The sequence below is a fragment of the Pelecanus crispus genome, chromosome 2 (assembly GCF_030463565.1).
Source record: "Pelecanus crispus isolate bPelCri1 chromosome 2, bPelCri1.pri, whole genome shotgun sequence".
Lineage (NCBI taxonomy): Eukaryota > Metazoa > Chordata > Aves > Pelecaniformes > Pelecanidae > Pelecanus > Pelecanus crispus.
This window is the reverse complement of record NC_134644.1, coordinates 96,464,274-96,484,433: the sequence shown is the minus strand read 5'-3', so window position 1 is coordinate 96,484,433 and position 20,160 is coordinate 96,464,274. Positions and strand designations below refer to the sequence as shown.

Here is a 20,160-nt window from a genome sequence, read left to right as displayed (position 1 = left end):
ATTTAAAGTTACTACAGTGTTTTTGTGTACCACTTACAAGCAGTAATGGTTTGGTTTTGGTTTGTTGTTTGGTTGGTTTTTTAATTTTAAATTAACCTAAATTACCATTGTTGCAAGAAGTAATATTCCAGGGTAAAAATCATGTATTTTCAAAATAAATGCAACATTTGCACAGAACTCTAATGTGTACTTAAAATAAGTCATCATCCCTCCTCTTACAGAAGTGCCTCAAAGCTAGTCATGAGCAAACATGACTATTATCATTGTAGATAATCATGCTCAAGACAGAGCGCCTACCATAACAAAACTGCAGAGACAGTAAAACTGTTGAATAATATCAAGTCATCAGCATCCACACATATGGCAGCTCACCTACTACTGGTTATTCATACTACTGGTGTTAGAATCATAATCAAGAAGGATGCACTGTAGGTTTTTTGGGTTTTGGGGGGTTTGTTTGTTTGTTTTAAACACAGCTCAGTTACTCCTCAGAACAGGCTTTCAGGTGTCGCTTGCCCACAGCTCCCTATGCTGCCCCATTAGAGTTCTTGTCATAAGAAAATGTTGAGGGCAAAAGCTCACTTGGAATACATATATCCTGCACCTGGATACAGCACGATTCACACAACACCTGCTAATGTGTTCTTTTTAATCTTTCTATACAAGGTTTAAGGGACTTTGAACAAAATTCTGCTTTTCACACTGAGGTGAAACCACTGTAACAAGTTTAGAGAAATATTAAGCTTAAAGTGGGAACAAGGTGAGAACTCCGGGAGCTGGGTGGATGTAGTTTTCTGAAAGGCAATTATCCAATTGTTTCTACCTACCCTGAAAGAAGCGGACCTTTAAAGTGAAGTACAAAGACAAAAATCAATAAACAGAAATAGCGTTTCTTTTGATACTCACCTTCTCCATCACCACATCAATCATGTTGATGTTTGAATTGTACAGTATCTTCCCATGTAATAAAGGTTTCAGGAAAGTCCATAGCAAAGCCCCATTAGAAGAGTGCAAAATCTCCTGATAAAGCTTCAAGCAAAATGGAGCTGCAAAGACAAAGACAGACTCACATTTAAGATGGACGACACAGGTAAGGTTGGATTTTTTTTTTTTTTAATTCAAAGAAAAGCTTGAGTCTTAATTTTGGGTCTGCCAAAGCACTGTGCCAAATACCATCCAGCTGCCACTAAGCAACCACTACAGGTCCCTGAATAGAAATTGTTTAACCGCAGTTTATGATGGCATTGAGCATGTAGAACTCTAAACATTAAACAAGAAAAAAAGAATCAGAATCCAAAGAGCTGCTCACATTTGTGCAAAGCAGCCTGTGAACCCCATCTATCCTAAAAGTTACATTAGTGCATTTTAGAGTGGAAGGACAGATTCAAAACCTCCGCCCACAAAATGAATGCTGAGGGGAGTCACCTTAAAAAAAAATAGACTCACTCCACACCCTCTACACCTGTGGCTTTCTATTCCTACTTAAGAAAGAAGTAGGAACACACAAATTACTTCACAAATACAGACTTTTTCATTTGTATAACTTCATAAGAACCCACCAAAGATACAGGAAAAAAAATGGCATGACATTTAACTTCTTGATTTGAAAAGTCTAATCAATTGACTTTTCCATTCCTTAACCGAAAAACGTGCCTATATTAGATGGGGCTATTAATGCATTAGGGTCTATGTCCTTCAAAACTAGGATCCAACGAATAGCTTCCAAGATATCCCACTGCACTTGAACTCAAGTAAAGGCAATGGGTTTCCTGTGAGAAACATTTAGATTTTTATGCCCAGCTCATGTGTTTGGTGGGTTTTTTTATTATTTATTACAACTCTATTTAGAAATATCCCATTTCCAGTGCTGTGAGAAAATATTAAATAATGTCATCAGCTCCTCAAGGAAGAAAAATTATTGTACGTAATGGAAAATTAGGCCAAAACCACTTAAACTCCTGCTGAAAGTTAAAGAAACAAGTGTCAGAAATGCATCATTAAGAACACCCAATACTTAGCCCAAATTTTTCCTTTCTTTAAGGAAACAATCATTACTAAACACAATCATTGCTAAATGACAGCAAAGAATTAAGAGGCTCCAAGCTGGCCAGTCAGAAACATCAATATTCTAAAGACACAGAAGACTTGCTAATCTGAGTTTGCTGTGGTTTTCAGAAAGTCATTGGCAAGTGTCTGGTACACAAAAATACATACAAGTTAATCACTGTGAGGGAGTACAAATCAAGTTTCTGTGACTTCATATAAATATCTTTATTTTCATTTTCCATTGCCTCATTTACCAATTTGTAAAATATGGGAAATGGTATTAATTCACTCATAGGAGTGCTAGAACTAACTGATTCTTTAAAGATATTTCAAGATCCTAAGGCAAAAGGTCTTACAACACTCCAGAGTTGTGAAAATATTTACCAAAAAAAAAAAAAAAAAAAAAAAAAAAGAAAAAGAAATCAAGAAACAGATAGTGCTTCTGGCCTCAACAGCTTTGAGAGAATCCCAAACAATCTCTCTAATCGGCCATCCTGCTAACTCCATTCTTCAAATAGGAAAGAAAAGCAGAGCTGCCTGCTTACTGCTGTCCCACACACAAGTGAAGGAGGCTAGGGCAGAGCTCTGGCTCCCTACCAAGGGTCTCAGCCAAGCCAGAGTCTGTTTCTGGCTGTAGATACTGATAGATGATAGAGCCATGATTCACAGTCACAGATCCTTCCCTAGTGACACTCTATCACGGTATTCTTCTCTTACACAGGGCCACTGAGGCACTAACGCGGTTATTAGCAATATTAAAATTAATCAGGGTAAGTCAAATGTATATTGAGGAAAGGGAGCAAAGGTGAAATTATGTAAGAGCCAAGAGATTTTCTGGGCACTTGATGAAGAGAATAGGAATATCAACTATTAAAAGACTTATTTTATCCAGAGAGCTTGCATTTTTTACTGCACAATAATACCACAGCTTTGTGTTCACAGAAGAAAGGCATGCAGCAATAAATTCTCAATCTTGTATCTCAAAGATATATTTTTAATATCAAATGCTTTTAAAATTCTAATAAATATGTCTCTAAGACAGGAATATTCTTATTTATTATTTGCAAAGAAAGAAAACAACCAGAATCACTTGTGTCTCATTCACAATTATCTTGTAGCTGTAAAACTTTTATTGATCAACCCTTGTGCTCAGGATTACAGTGTCAAGATGTCAGCTGCTATATAAACATTTCCATTTAAGAAGAAAAAACTTCTCTAAACTCTGAATGCATACATGCAACTTGTGATAGATAGTTTTTCTTACTTGAGTCTTCAGGAATGCCATATTTTGCCATATTGTCCTCCAAGAGTCCCCTGATTCTGGGCATGTCAATGAACAGGTTTGCTTTGCTGAAAAATGAAGATTCTTCTTTACACACTGCCTTGATTACAGACTCCAGGGATCCAACAGCTGAACTCCTGAACTGCCCACCTTGCAAGAACTAGAACAAACAAACAGAAATACAGATTAATCAAAGTTGATTTTAGTAGCTTCAGGGAGTAGCCCTGGTGTTCTCTCAATATTGGCATCCAAGGAGATTGACAAAATTAGACTGTTGAAAGTGCCTACAAGAACGAGGGCCTGCTGTGCTCTTTTCTGCTCTCCTGATCACCTTTATCATGGGGGGTGGTGCGGCGGGAGATAATGCAGTTTTAATTGTCAGGATACTTGATGAAAGACGGCAGCATAATGTACTACATTAAACTTTGAAAAATACTGTGTATCAGGCAGAAAAGGAATGAAAATATCAAGACAACTGGACTACGGATTTCTTGATTACAATGTCAGTTTTCACAAAGTCTGCTCTTCTGGTAGATTACTCCTGTGTCACAAAGACAGCAGGAACAACCAAAACCATTCTGCATATGGATGTTTGCAGTGAAAACAGTTGCTAAGAAGAAAAAAAATATTCAAGTACACATGCCCTAAAAGCCTATTTTTCAAGTACATCTTTTAACCTGTTAGATGTGCTTCTAGTTTTTGCACATCTTGAGTCATACCAGCATTTATTATTGCCATTTACTCATGACTAGCATACGCCTAATGAGGACAGCAATCTGACTGCTTTTATGACTTAAACACCATCATTCACCACATTCAAAAAAACCCAAAACAAAACAACAAAAAAACCCCAATCCAAAGCAGCCTTGTCTGTGCAGCTTCATTTTTTTTTTTCCAAATAACATGCTTAGTTGTAACTAGTATCTCATGGAATGCTGTATAGGTGCACAGTTCTAGAGAGGGTACAACTGCAAGGCAACATGCTCCTAGAGTATAACTGAAGGATGCATTGGTCCGCCTGACACTCGTTGCTGTTGCAGATGCTTGTCAAGAAAAACATAACTAGGCTATCAGGTATCATTTGAAGACTGCACAACTGGCAAATAGAAGAAGACTGTGATATGTCAATGAAACACACTTGACACTGAAATAAATTAGCATTTTATTATTGGATTTTTTTTTTAAAGAGAAGAGTCAATTTTCAAAGTAGTACAGCACTTTACATAAAGAATAAATCACGGACAGTTTAGAGATTGTGCTGTTAGAAAGCGTTTGTCCTGATCAATGCATTTACTGAAGTGCCAGGTGCTTCTTTAGTAATCCTGAAGGAATATTAGAAGTGTTATTTAAGACTCAGTGTTGGCTGCTCCCAGAATCTGACTTTTTAAATATGGTTTCAGCATACAGCATAGTAAATAAATAATATCCAGATTTCATAATACCATCATCTACAGCTCTTGATTGAGTCTGCTGGCATGGACTTTACTGGAGGAATAAACTTTATTTATGCATAATGCTGAATAAAAGTGGGTTTGAATCCTTATTAGTGACTATTTGCACTAGAAGGATAAATGAGGCTTATTTCAGTCAAAGAGCACAAACTTGCTAATTAATTCCGGTTCCAATCAAAATAACTTGAAATTCAAATAATGAATATTTATGCGGTAAGCTGCCACCAACAGACTGAATCTACTTACTGTCTTTCAACTAAATATCCACTGACTCAATAAGATATGCTTCCTAAAATTTGGCTTTGATAAAGCAGGAGAACTATATAGGATGGATGTTCACAAAAAGTTATCTTTGATCCAGTTGTTCTAATTTAAACTAAATGAAATAGGTCTGTAATCAAGGCTGATGAATCCAAACAAGCAGCCTCCTACAAATAAAGTAATCAGTCAAGCCAGTCACGCCAACAAATTCATGGAAGGCTGGTACTGAAGATTAAAAAGCTATCTGGAACTGGATTCTCAAATGGGGGCAAAAACCTCATAGCATAGGGGCTTCTGACCTAACTGGATGGCTGTATGCTTAAAAAAAATATTATGAATAAAACCAAATTCATGTGGAGTAGAAATATCAGCTATTCAACAGAAGACACCTAAAAGTCAAGCCAGGTTACAGCTTGCACATAAAACTAAAACGAATTCAGAATCATTACATTAAGAGAGAGAAAAATAAACTGCAATTTTCCTGGAAAACTACAAGGAGCTTAAAGAAAACTCAAAATTTGATTAAACCAAAGGGCTAAAGGAAACAAATGCAGAGAAATAGATATTCCTACTTCTGGGTAGAGCCATAAACAAAACAAAGCCTTTATTGTACTGAAATTGACAGAATCAGGAGGAAAATGGCAAAATTGCTGATTTGCTTAAATTATTTTCCAGAAGCCTATCAAATTTAGGTGGCAATATTTGAAGGAAAAGTAGAAAATTCATCTATGCTCAGGAATAAGTGATATAGTGCTCCAGATAAAAATAGTGTTTCATTGTGATGTTTAATAGGGCAAAATATACAATAAATTTTAAAGTGGAGAGCAGTTAAAAACAAAAAGTATGTGAGGAGTAGAATTCAATGGATTATCGAATTATCATTCCAGACCAATACAATATATTTATGTAGGAAGGCATGTGCTTTTTCCCCAAAAAAAAGGCATATGTTGTCTCTAAACTAGGTGAACTCTAACAACCAATTAGTGTTCTTGTCCTAGAAAAAAATTAATCAGCATTGCTCCTATAACTATGTGGTGGGTAAAAATGGCATTAAGAAGATACTGCAAGGACCCTGTTAAAAGAAAAGAAAACACTGGATCAGAGAGAAGTTACTAGTATTAGTTCTGTGAGACTGATCTTAGGTCTACTGTGGTAAGTTTTTTAGCCCTGAAAGAAGTGAATTAGTGAAATTTGCCTATAATTCAATACCAGAAGTCATTGCAGGAGAAAAGAAGATCAGAATGTGATATGGCAAAAAACCAACTACCTAATTTAAAGTAAATTGAATAGAAAGATAACCAGTGCAAAACATTATTTATCAACTGAAACCATGAGATGCTGTTATAAAATGTAGCTTACCTGGGTATATCATTGATCCTTGATCAATTAAGAGACAAAAATGTATGCAGCATATGAAAAAGGTGAATGCAAGATTAAGAAAGTCACTTTCGTACGTATAGACATGAATGAGCAGAACTACAAGTCATCAGCCATAATTCCCCTCAAAGACTGTACACATTTCTTGTCCCCAACATTCAAGATTAGCCTTAGCACAGTATGCGAAGATGACACTAGGATGTCTGCGATAACTGAGAGGCTGTTATAAAAGAAAAATCTAAAACAAATAAAACAGCTACTAAAATAAATCTATTTAACCTATCAAAAGAGAGAAGGACTATGACTGACCTTCCACAAACACATGGGCAAGTCAGAGAAATTATAAAAGCTACAGAACATTTTTGATACAAAACATACTAGCCATGGATAAACTTAAGTCAGAATTTTATACATTTATAACACCAAGAGGCTTTTCAGTAATAATAGTTTTAACAGAGAACTTGCTCAAGTTAGTGGAGGGATTACAGCATGAGGCCACCTTCCACAACTGACAGCATTCAGTAACTCAGCAAGTCCTCTCCAGCTTATCTATTCATGAGTGACAAACATACTAAAAATTAGCTATGGAAATATAAGCAAATAATTTCAAAGAGCAAACAAACAAGCAAAACTCATGATCGAAATCAGCAATGTTTTTCCTCAGAGTTATCCATTCACTCAATGTTGTTAACAGTGGAATGTGGCGTTGTATTCCAATTACTACTGACTGGCAGATATTGAGTTTTTACATCATCTTTCATTACACAATATATAGCACACCAATTCAACTTCACATTTCACAGATATTTTAAAGGTATTTCTTGCTTTTAATTTTGTCTTTCAGACAAAAATCCTCATGCATAATTAACGATTACTTTATTACCTTTTTCATTATAGAAGTTTGGGGTTTTTTTTAAATCAACTTCAAAATACCTTTTTCAGTTGGAAGTTAATGAAGGAGACAATCTGTCTTACTCTATGCTGAAGGTGCACATATTTTTACTTTAAAAAGCTTTACATACTTTATTTGGTAATCTTCCTAGGTCACTGAACTACTTTGCTGTTAATTATCATGAAAATAAAAATCCAAAAGGATGGACTCTTTTGGAAATAGAAGAAAATATTTAAGGAGGAAAGTGTATAAGCAATATCTGTGCTTTAGTAGCACACTTACTCTGTAGCACAGGTTTGGCCACTATAGAAAAGAAACAACCAAATAATCAATAATTGAACATATTATTGAAAAGTAGAAAAAAAAAATCCAGTTAAACTTGAAAAGTAAAGGATACTTAAAAATAAACAACTTTTACTAGTCTACAAAATGAGAAAAAGTTACAGAGACAGAAGAGCTCTTCAAAACATGAAACATCTAATTTATTAACAAAGAAATAGGCACTGAATTTTTTAATCCTCCACAAATTACTAGGTGATGAAAACAAAGAGCAATTTCTCAAGAAATAAGAAATTAACAAAAAGAAAAAAAGATTGTGTCACAGAAAGTGACTAAAAAAAGGAAAGATGTAAAAAGGAACAAAAACTCCAAGGTTAAATCTGTGCTATATTACAGGATAATATGGGTTGCCACGGAGCAAAGATTAAAACTGTGACCAGATGGCCCTCTGCTGTTCAATTTGTTCCTTCACAAACTTTTTTTGAAAAGGACCTTTTGAGAGCTTCTACTATCAAATAAGCAACTTTGGCATTTCACTCCAAAAAGAATACTTCGTTTGTTTGAAGACAAGTCTGACACAAACAGAACTAGCTTAAGGAAAGCAGAAAAGGTGTAAGTACCTGATGAAAGCCACCTTTCATTGTGTCCGTCAGAGCTACCCCAAAGAAGAGAGAATCAAAAACAAAACTAATATGCACAGAACAGCATTTTACAACATACCTCTCTGTTGCACAGATTAGAAGATCTTGAGAAAGATTCATATCAGTAGGGAGAACAGTATTTAAGGCAGTGTTTACTCTTTTCTGTAGTCACAAACCAGTTTGCACTGCTTACCACTGAGGGATCTTTTAGAGGTTTGCAGTTTTAGAACCAGATTCAATCCTAAACACAGAATAGCAAATCCAGAAGGTAATGCCATAAGGTTCAGCAAGTCTGCTTGTGGAATTGAACCCTGCTTTGAAACATAAATCTTTTTTCTTATTTCTTTAATATTAGATGAGCACACAGCAACTGCCTGTATAGACAGGGACAAAAGAAATATCCTCACCCACGCCTCATGCCACTTTTTTTAAATGTCAGGCACAACTATCTTACAAAACCTTAAGTGACACAAACAGAAACCCATGTCAGATACAAGAACTGCACATGCTATCTTGAAATCTTATCCTTTAAAAAAGCAAAGTTATTTATTATAAACAAAGTAATGGTCTGCTCATCAAAAAAATTACAGCATTAACAGAAAAGGCATGGTTATCTCCAAATCACAGATAATAAATGCTATTATTAATCAGTGGCCTAACACCATATTAACTTAGGCTGTGATCTCATGAGTTAAAAAAAGAGATGGCAGAAACAACACGTTAATAGTCTCAAAATTACTGGAGTGCTTGAAAGAGACCAAATTAATCTCCCTAGGGTCTATGGACAATCTTCTAAGTTCCCAGCTTTCTAGGACAAAATTTCTATTAGTGTTGCTCCTTATGAAGCACACATTCCTAACAAAGCACCTCACAATGGGAATTAAGTTTGCATATTGAAATCATACACATACCTGCTGCAATGCAGGGATGTCAAGCATACCATTATTTTTAATTCCTTGGAGGAGCACTGGAAGGTTTTCCATGGCATGGTGGGCTTTATTGAGAAGAGAGCTGATACTAGAAATGACATCCAGTAGCATGTTTAGTACATTGCCTATCTCAGGTGGTATCTTAATCTTGGAAAAGAAGGAAAAGATCACAACAATAAATTCCAATTAGAAACAAATTTTAACCTTTCAATGAAACACTCAAAATTATTCGGTCTTTTTCTAAAACTGATTATACAATGGTCCTGCAAACCATGATTAACGAAACTCCATTTAGTGTAACTCCCCAGTTACTCTCAAATACAGCTAAAGAAAAATTCTCTGTTAATGTTAGAACTGGCCTATGAAAAATCAGGAATTAAAATCCGGAGAACATGTTTATACCTACCAAGCTGAAGAGAGCTCTCCTACCCCAGATGCTAAGGGGATCTGCAACATCCTGCCCCCTTGGAATTCAGTGTGAATGAGAACTTTTCCTTCATCAGGTTCAAGATGCTCAAGGCAACAGTTTAATATTTTTAAAATAATTTGCAAGTTAAATTAAATCTAGCAACCACTTTAGTTGCTTCAGGAATCATATTAGACAACACACTTTCCTGTCACACTGTTCCTCCCTTTGCATTTTTCATATGCACTACCTTTTACATAAAATAATTGTGTGCATTTCATTCCCTACTTGACTGAAGTTCAAATGGATGTTTGCTGTTTTCACCGTGCAAGTTTTGGCATTACGAATTTTCTCTCTATTTCCTTTGCTTTTATAGGTTATTTAGATGATATGGTAATACAAACTGATTCATTGTTACCTCCATATGCATGGTAATAAAACCAGTATAATCTCATTATATACTTTCAGCTGCTTCCTCTGATTATTTTATCCACCTTTATTTGACTTCCTACAATAATAATGTCTGTGCTTAATTTTATTCTCAGCCTTCACCTGCTTTTACACATAAAAAAAAAAAAAACCTGAAAAAAAAGATTTGTTCAGTTAAAAAATTAGCAAAACTTCCATATCATTTAGGATGAGCTGACAACATTTTTTATTCTTTGCTAGGAATTCATTATGTTTCATTAGGGTTCAGCAGAAAAGCCCATCAGAATAAGCACTGTTTTTTTCCTTTTTTTTTTTCCTCCCCCTCTATGTTAGCAGATAATTCAAAAAGTAGAAATCTTTTATTTACCCTCTGGTATCTTAACCTATTCTGGGAAATTTTCTTGTTTTTAAAAGTGTGTGGCCAACCTGTTTAACTGCAAGTGCAGCATCCAGAATATAACCTGGCATCTACGGCTTTAGGACAAAATATTCTTCCTCCCAATGTTATAATTATTTTTCAACTATATGTACTTAGAACATTTTATGTTCTGTCAATGAATTACCCCAAAAGAACTGAAATAAAAGTCTTCTAACTATCAAAAATCCCATCCAATACTTTTGCTCTTACAAGTAAAATATTATCTCACTGAAAACCCACACTAGATCCCAGATTATCTACAGTGATACAGGTCATAGAGATTTTTTACAGACTTCTGCGTTCCCTTCATTACAGTTTTGGCACTGTACTATTCTTGTCAAAGTTGTTTGACTTGGGTCATATAAAATATAGGAGATTTGCCCTTACAGAGAGACTCACCCTGGTAGAGCTGGAAAAGCTCCTTCCTGAAGGAGTCACCTGAATTGCCAACATGATTTCCACAGCAAATAAAATGCATTCCCGAGTGCTATGAATTTGTCCTACAAAATAATTTTGTAATTCTTGTAATGTGAGCACCTATGCTTGTTTTAGTTCCAGTGATGTCAGATCAGTCTTCCACACTTACAAAGTAAGAAGTGACTAATTGCATAAACTGCAAACTCTGCTAAAGATTAATAACACTACATCTTTGACCTCCTGTGTTTTCTCTAAAGCTTTCATAATTAACTCCTCAGTGATAATTTTCCTGAGGAATCAGGAAATGGAATAGAGTAGCATCTACCAACCCCATTCTTAAACTGTTGTGTTTGCTTTGTGGAGCTAAATGTAGACAAAAATGCCACATATCCAGTATGTCCAGTCCATAGAGGAAGAACATCTGAAGAAATAATAGAATTATTCATTTATCTACCTGCATGTTTTAGACCACCCTCAAAAGAAAAACATAGGAACTGAATGCTTTTTTTGCCATCTTACCTTGTAAATGATATGACGTAAGTTCAAATTCTGTATAATCAGTACAAACGTGGTATACAAGTCCAGTGCTGGTAAAGAACATAATTCATTCACTACCAGGGAAGTTTTACTGTTTTCCGGTAGCTTTAGCAGCAGGCTAAGTACTTCTTCATCACATCTTCCAGTTAAAGCTACCACAAAGGCACTGTAAAAAACCTATCATAATGAATACATATTAAAAAATTTTCGTCCTGAAATGCATCACCTTCTTTCATAGTCCATAAGGTGAGAATTTGTGTCACTGTAGCATGACAATTTGCAGTCATCAACAGACCTGAAATAATGAACTATACAGCTCTATATCAGATTGGTATGTTCTTACTTTATATTCTATGTACATATAAAGAGATGAAGTATATTTCTTATAAAGATTTACTTTCATTTGTGAACAGGTCGATCATTCATTCTGTGAGCTTTCATACCGTAAGCTGGCATATTTACAATGCTGAACATACCCATTCTAGCAGATATACACGTTTGTTGCAGAAACCTAAAGATCAAAATCTAGATGCATGAATCACTAAAATCAAATGCTATGGACATTCCTTCTTTCAGAGGACACAGAAATTTAACATGTAGGGATGCCCATATGGCACAATGTTCACTCTCAGCCAGATCACGTTTCTCAGTTCAACACTCCTTTGAAGTCTTATTATTTAATAGTGGATGAAGGGACAAATACCTAAGCAGACCTTGGGTGAGACTACAATAAAAAATCCTCAGATAATGATGGTTTGTTTCTTCCTACAAAAAATGTCACATCAAAAGATAAATGCTTGCAGCCCAGATACCTCAGGAGTTCTTAGCTACCCTTTCTCCTCAAATGCCTGAAAGAAAGCAAGTGGCATCAAGTCCAGAAAAATTACGTTTGGAGCCTGTAAGAGCCAAAGTACGTACTCAGGGCTCCATTGTACTCCTCAGGACAGAACCTGCCTGTACTGCCTCCACTGCATGTGTAGCTAGTAACAGTACTCAGTGAGGGAGAGGATCCCCAAGAAAATCAAATTAGGAGCCCAAGTTGGTCAAGATATGCAATTCAACTCTTTAATTCCTATGAGCATTTTAATTTCCTGCTTATTAATTTGACTTTTAGATTTTTATTCTGGAATAGAATTTTGCCTTTATGATGCCAAAGGATTTCCTATGTAAATATGCACTTTTTTTGTGCAAGTACAAGGTACAGAATATGAATATAAATACAATTTTGCTAGCAGAATAAAAGGATAGTGATTTGGACTTCTTGTTGTGGAGGAAATTTGACTCTCTGATACAATTTTAAATGTCTTTCCTCATGCCCCACATGAGTATCACCATTTCAGTCCAGTTTTAACCCATTTAGCATTTTATCTACTAGATTAAGCCCCTCTGAACTTTTCTTGCAGTTTTGCGAGTACCAGAGCTAATCCAAACTCCTATGTTCAGTAAATGAATGCTTACAGTCTTCAGGTAACAGGTTTTGAGCAGTTTCAAAACACTTAATCACACAGCAACGAGCATGGCCAGAGCACAATATTGTGATAAAAAGTAAGGGTAAGTGCTTATGCACAAACAACTTGCAGGCTTACTCTTACCATTCCAGAGGCAAGCACAGTAGTAGTATACAATCATAGAAATATAGGACTGCAATGGGCCTGCAGCTATCATTAGAGTTATCAGACAGTGGCTATATAAGTCATAAACATAATTGGCATGCCTCAATTATAGCTTAAAAAAATACTTGTGCATCTTGCACACTCAGTAAGAGACATAGGCTTTAATGCTCCACTTGGACTGGGCGAGGATTTAAGCACTTAAGCAAACAAAAATTTCTGTATAGATACACAAATATGAGATGTGTACTTATATCTAAACTCTACATAGGACTTTAGCAAGAAATAAGGATAGAAAGTAATTCGAAAATTCAGCCAGTTAGCATTATATTATTCCAAAAGATCAAAGGTGCACCAAATCCCATTTAACTGAATCACTTCCAGGTGACTTCTCTCTACCATTTACTGGTATCAGAATAACAAGCTAACAATAAATGCAGTCACACTGCCAAAGAGGCAGAAGAACAAATCATCTATAAGTAGTAATGATGGTCTGAACTGCTTTTTTAGTAGCCACACTTTTCAGAAACAAAACTTGCTACTGTGTCTGCAAGTGGAGCATCAGTGACACCCAGTGGCTGCTTGATTGACCTGATTAGTTTATACCTAATGTACCCCCAACTCTTTTCAGTCATACAGATATCAACAGGAGAGAGGACCTTTAAGTTAGGTGGCATTTTTCATGATTTCTACTAATCACTGGGATCACTGGAGACAGCAGCAATGATAACACACACAGTCCTTCACTCTGAAAACTTACACAACCCACCCTTCAGACAGTACTCAAGAGACAACAGATAAATAAAGTGGAGGTAAGGCAAGATACTGGTAAGATAATGTAAGAACAGTGAGGAGCACATGAAGGAATTAAAAAAAAAAAAAAAAATAAAAAAAAAAGCAGACAACTCCATACTGCAAGGACCAGAGGTGGGAGGAAACAAAATGATTTCCCCAGGAACCCTCACCTTTTCTACAGTATCAAGATAGCAAAGCTCAAATTCTGTGTCAGCATAAGGGGGTAAAACACTGCTGAAAGTAATGAAGCAGTGTCATTTAGACCAGAAGACTAGTGCTACTACAAATTGATCTCTTAATGCTTCACATTATTATTTTGAAGTCCTAAATCTCACAAAATATTCCACATAGAAGTGACAAGTGAAAATATAAGATTCCACACAAACAAGGCAGTCTGTTTTGTTTCAGTTGACACATCAGGCTGTAAGGTTGACCTGTTAATTTAACACCTCTTTTCGATCTTTTACCTTTGAATGAGAGATACTGGCTTCCAAAATGGTACTGATAGTTTCTTCAGAAATATTAACAGAAGAACCAATGTCCAGCCTCAATTGAGTAAGATTCTGCACACACTCTTTGACTTTCACATCTGGAAGGGAAGAAAAATAGTGCCAACGGTATCAGTTTGCTTAACTAAATTGCCCACAGACTGTATCCTTTTTGTTAGATTTATTCTGAGGGGTGATAAAGGACACAAAAACTTCATATCGTGTAATTCACTTCTATTTCAAATGTAAAGGTCACTCTCCTGGTGGACTGAAGGGCTTGTGCATCTGTTTGCATTATCCTGTAAAAGCACAAGTTATCCCACATCCCTGTATTATGAGAACTGAAATTAGTGAAGTGGCCTTTAGTCCTTTAAGATTTTCTTCTTCCACTAACTTAAGTCCCTTCTTCTTTCTAATGAATCCTTGCATCTTATTGGACAGACTCTGACAGGATAAATTATGCTGTCCTGTGCCAACTCAAGCGTATGTATGCGCACATGTGTACAATGAAAATATATTGCATTAAGTCAGCAGTCTCCATAAGCAGTACCCCTTTAAAGTTTGAAGAACAATTGTCCCGCAAAATTACACAGCAGTGACTTGTGAAAGAGTGAAGAAAACTGGAACCCACCATTCAAAATATTAAAATTGCTGAGAAAAGCTGCCACTGGATTTTCTGACAACTGTAGCTCCAAATTTTCAGCCACCCTGAAATGATAGCCTTAGTTTCACAAGTTATCAGAACTAGGTCATTGACATTATTATAAAGAGTAATGTGAATAGTGAAACAGCCACTAAATGAGGCAAAAGGGTCACATTATGGTCTACATGCACACACTGTGCATGCAGTAAGCAATTCTACAGACCTTCTCATGCTGTATTTATATGGTGCAGAGATTATCATATTTCACGCCTAAATGAGATTGCAAATGTAGAGATCTTCCCATGATGGCTAAGTGCTCTAGCAAACAGTAGCTTAAGGAGCACAGGTCTAGCAATGTCTCACTTCCATGTTTCTTATTGAACACACATTTTTAAAAACTAAGGATACAAAGCACCGCATTTCAGGATGAATAAAGTCTATCTAATTGTAATTTAAGTAATAAAGTACACACAACAGATATTATTTACCATTTAAAAGCAGGACGTGAATCTATGGTCCATAAAGGCAGCATCTAAGCTCAAGTTCTTCTGTATTATTACTACAAACCACAGACACCATTCAAGCTCATTATGAAAACAATCCAACAGTCAAACCAGTACAGCCACAATTATAACAAGGACCACTTCTAACTGACAGCAAGTCTCAAATACTCTGTAGTAGCAGTTCTATTAATGTACTTAAAATCTACTATTTTCCTCAGGGGAATAACAAATATCTGAAATTATTTGGAGTTCAGTTTACAAACACCATCCTGTGTTTCTGACTGAACTGCTGAACTGATCTGAATGTTTAATATTTTGGAAAGGATATCCAGCTGCTGAGAAGACAAGGCCATAGCAAAACAGCTTTAAATAAAAAAATTAAGATATCAAACCTTTGACCTAACTGAGGTCATGGAAAATTGAAAATTTTCTTAGTTGTGATTCAAAGCTCTTGTGGAGCAGCAAGATCTGCTGCAAGTGCTCACCAAAAGGGTAAGTGCTTTTAGAAATACCCAGAATTTTGCTAAATCACTTACTTAATTTGTGCATTGTATCTGCTCAATTTTCAGTTAAATGAACAAAGCTTAAAGAGACTTTGATAAATAGTATTTCTCCTGTAATTACATAATTTAGAACACAGACATATGCACAAAATAACATCTCTAACAAGAACCGTTTGGAGTACCAAAATGCAAAAGGCTTTACATTTGCAGTCGTCTCTGTATGTTCCCCAACATCAGTTGACATTCACAGCTGCCATTATTGGTATTCTGCAAGGCTCTCAGGAAGCCCTCTAAAGTACTGGAAAGTTTTTGGTTTATATATTCCATACTCTCATAATCCCCGTTCTTGAAAGCAGGCCACATTCTTTCAATATCCTGCAAAACACAGTGATCATATGGTTAGCAAATTAATGAGATTATGTTACTGCTTGAAGTATCAGGTCTTGGCAACTAGACGATGCATATTTTCAAATGAGAATATGGGTAAGGTAATACTCTTTTACTCATTGTATTTGTAATTGAACCGGGGCAAGAGGTTTAACAGAACCAAGGAATTTTCAAACATTTGAGTTTTGGAAACAAACAAAAATATTTGTGAATTTGACATAGCCTATCAAGGAGATTCATCCATTAGCAGAAATACCAACATTTTCATTTGAAATTTAGTTTGAAAATGAAATGAGCTTTTTTATTTATTTATTTTAGGCTGACCTTTTTTAACTTTTTCCCCAAAAACTTGTTCTAAACAACATCAGTTTCCATTCAGCAAACCAAAATATCTGGATACCCATATCCAAAGTTTTTCTTGCATTATGCTTTGTGTAGTATGCACTTTTATCTTTTCTCCTGAGTATTCATATTTCTGATTTTGCAAGTTTGTTTAAATATTTGTAGAAGCAGGCCACAGAATGGTGGTGACTACAGCAATGTATTTGTTCCGCAAAACTCTGCTTTAAGATTTGAGTGATGCTTCTGATGTCTGCTTACCTTAAAACACTGCTGTTCATATCAGCAAAATTTCCAGGTAGACAAACTAGCAGAGATATTTCATAAAGAGGAGGCAAATTCTGTACTAAAAGCGTGACTTTAGCATTTCGTCTGTGTGCACATGCATGTGTGCGCTACCCAAAGGCCTGCTTCCAACTCTGGATGAGTTTCTAAGTGCCAAATATTAGTCTCTCCTGCTGGCAATTTCACGCACTGTTAAAGAAAAAACAGACTGACCCCAGTTGGTAACCACAATTGCTATTTTAGCTTGAATGACTCTGGCCAAGAAGTTTATTTGTATCCAGCTTGATTTCACAGCTGTTCCTGTGAAGATTTAAAAGTATAAATGTACTCTGATTCATGAAATTAGCAGTATCACAAAATCTAAAGGAATTAAAAATGGGCTGCTGTTTGGTATTGAATGGCAATCTAGTTAATCTAGTTATATTTACAGTTTTCAAAGCTCACCAATGTTTACTTAAGGGATTCCTTCTGGGTATCACTATCAAAAGCATCAGAGCTATATCCACACAAACCGCAGCTTTGTATAGCCACTGTGGGGACTCATCATTCAGACAGCAGGAAAAAAAGCAGAAATTTCCATTAGTTTCCAAAGTTTAATGCATGTTGTAAAGAACATTTGTAGGTGTGGAAACTACTCAAACCTGATAATGATCTCGAACCAGAGTGATTCCTTCAATGACAGAGAGGATCAAGTGACTTGTTAATCCATCTTTACACTTTGTAACAACACAGAAAAGGTTGCCAATGACAACTGGTTCTTCTGTAAGAGAAAATGTCCAGGCTTAATCAGATAAAAAAATAAATAAATTATTGTAATCAGATAAAAAGTTAACCAAGTAATAAAGGACAGTATAGTTTTTAAAAGCAAATAAAGTCTGATTTGTTAAAGCGCTGAAACCTATTTCTGGCTAAATTTATTTATCATTGCAGAGGGCAATAAGGGCTAGTTTAATTCAATGTCCATTACTCTTCTCCAGTACACTTTCCTGGTCAAAAATAAGAACAAAAATAACTGCTACAGAACCAGAGAAGAAAACTTCATTTTGGTCTTTGTGAGCAAGAAGCATAACTCTGAGAAGCTGTATATATTAACCACATCTAACTCCCCCTTGGGCAGGCTCCCCTCATCCTATTTCCCTGTGGAGACATCAGGATGTTACTAATCCTCCAGCGAGTAGTAACTTTCAAACACGAGCTGCAAGGGGAAGGAAACAGCATTACACAGACATTTTGCATATCTAGGGATAAAGAATCCATATAGGGGATATTTATCACCTGATCATCCATGGACAAAGTCTCTACCCAAGCTTGCAGCCCTCAAATCCCTGGAAAAATGTTCCACATATACCCACAGGCCTGTAGTGGGTTTGTACATGGCATAGCAGGGAAGGAGTTTGGCTTGACAGTTGAATACTGGTTTATGGAAGGATCAAGTTTGGTTTTCCCCACATGTTTTTTTTTCCTTATGATTGGTTCATAAGTCAAGAAGGAAGAATAATAAATATTCACCACTGCTTCTAAAACAAGCAAACCTTGATCTTGCTCACAGAAGTAATACAATGCAACTCAGTAATGCAAACCAAGTCAAGCAGTTTTCATCTTTTTTCATTAGGTTTCATAATGTTTTCTGTATCAAATGAAACATTATGAAACATCCCTATGACTGGAGTATTGAAATAAGAATGACAAAAATTTAGTTCCTTAATCTCAAGTTCTCTCAATAAATAGACTGTTCTTCAGAGGTCAAAGACAGATCCCAGGTACCTGGCACACGCTTTCAGTATCACTTATTCTGAGCTCAACATTGCTACTGTTTCACTCTTTGGGAACTACATCAGTCACAGGAGAGTGGAGAAGATAGTCAGAATTGGGTTATGATCACACCTTATGTTTTGTTTGGACATGAAGTTGGCATAAGACATTACTGATCTCATCCCTTGCTCTAGAACAACAGGTTAATGACTCCTCATAGCTCTTTGCAAACAATTCTAGGCATAGTTGGGTTAAAATATGATATTTGAAAAGCAAAGGCTTTGGTTTCCCCAAAAAAACCTGAATATGAAAAATTATACCCTTAGGTCAATATAGAGCCTTTCTTAAAGTGCTCATTTTGGGGACCTATATGCAAGGAATAAAACAAGCCTAACATTAAAATCTGAACAATTTGTTGAAGGTGAAATTATTCAGCTACAGTTAGCCAATCCACTGGCTCAACACAGACAGAAGTGGGAGGTGCCATTTCCTTTATATACTTGCCCTAGTTCTCCTTTCTGTCAGCTATACGCTGCCTTGTGGCAACTCTGGCTCATTAAATACCCCCTGTGACTTGACTCAGTTCACTAGCCTGGCAGAAAAATACCCAGTAAAAAAGATAAGACAAAACCCAAATATGTATACAGTCTTCTGCTGGGTTTGTGAATCAAATCAAAAAAGGAGGAGGTGCTGGTGTGTCAGAGTAAGCCCAGGAGGAAGGCTAAAAATGAGAGAAGAAGAACTCCAAGACCCCCTGCATCCACTGAGATTTTGAATCAACATGACCACTCCAGAAAGAAAATATGCCTTTATGTGATCTGAATCAAAATTTTTCCTATGCCTCTGTTGGTTTAATTTCCAGGCATCAGTATGCTTGCCTTGCTTGTCATCACCCAAATTAATTTATTTTTACAAAAGGTTGCTCAGAGTGAAGCCTTACTACATTATAGTGCTAACACACATGGTGACCAACCTGAAAAGATTTTAAGAACACTCAAAATGGTAAAGTGCAACTTCTGCAATAGCAGGACACTAGCAGGGTATAAATGTTTCTGAAGAATCTTGCAGATTTTAGATGCTCTGTAGAAAGATTAATAAGAAAGCATTATTTTCATAACAAGGATACCACAGAAAATTTTCAACAAGTGACTATGTATGTTTGCAATCTTCAGTGGAGCATATAAGGATTTCAGTATTAACAGTTATTACATTTGTCTGAACTATTTCAAAATCAGAACATAATACTTCCATGTAAAAAAACAAAACCCACCAAAAAAACCACCACAGGTTTTAATCAAGGTAGCAAGTCATCAGCTTTCTGAAGACCTTAGGAATGCTAGAAAGTACCTTAGCAAAATAAGCAAAATCATAACAGCTTCAGAAATACTGAGAGCCCACAGCATATACTGACTTGATTGCAAACAGCAGAATACTCAAAATCTCTGATAATCAGCATTTGGGGAAAATAACCCACTTCTCTAGTATTTGCT

The 20,160-nt window shown here is 36.0% G+C and overlaps 1 protein-coding gene across 1 annotated transcript in view; it reads right to left on the bottom strand.

Moving 5' to 3' along the window:
- The window catches only part of ABCA13 (ATP binding cassette subfamily A member 13), a 208,996-nt gene that overhangs the window by 142,675 nt on the left and 46,161 nt on the right, over positions 1-20,160 (bottom strand). The window contains 9 exon segments of the mRNA XM_075705757.1: positions 907-1,046; positions 3,311-3,488; positions 9,141-9,305; positions 11,348-11,542; positions 14,238-14,359; positions 14,890-14,966; positions 16,110-16,282; positions 17,560-17,678; positions 19,644-19,750. Coding sequence (XP_075561872.1) covers positions 907-1,046; positions 3,311-3,488; positions 9,141-9,305; positions 11,348-11,542; positions 14,238-14,359; positions 14,890-14,966; positions 16,110-16,282; positions 17,560-17,678; positions 19,644-19,750 — 1,276 coding nt within the window.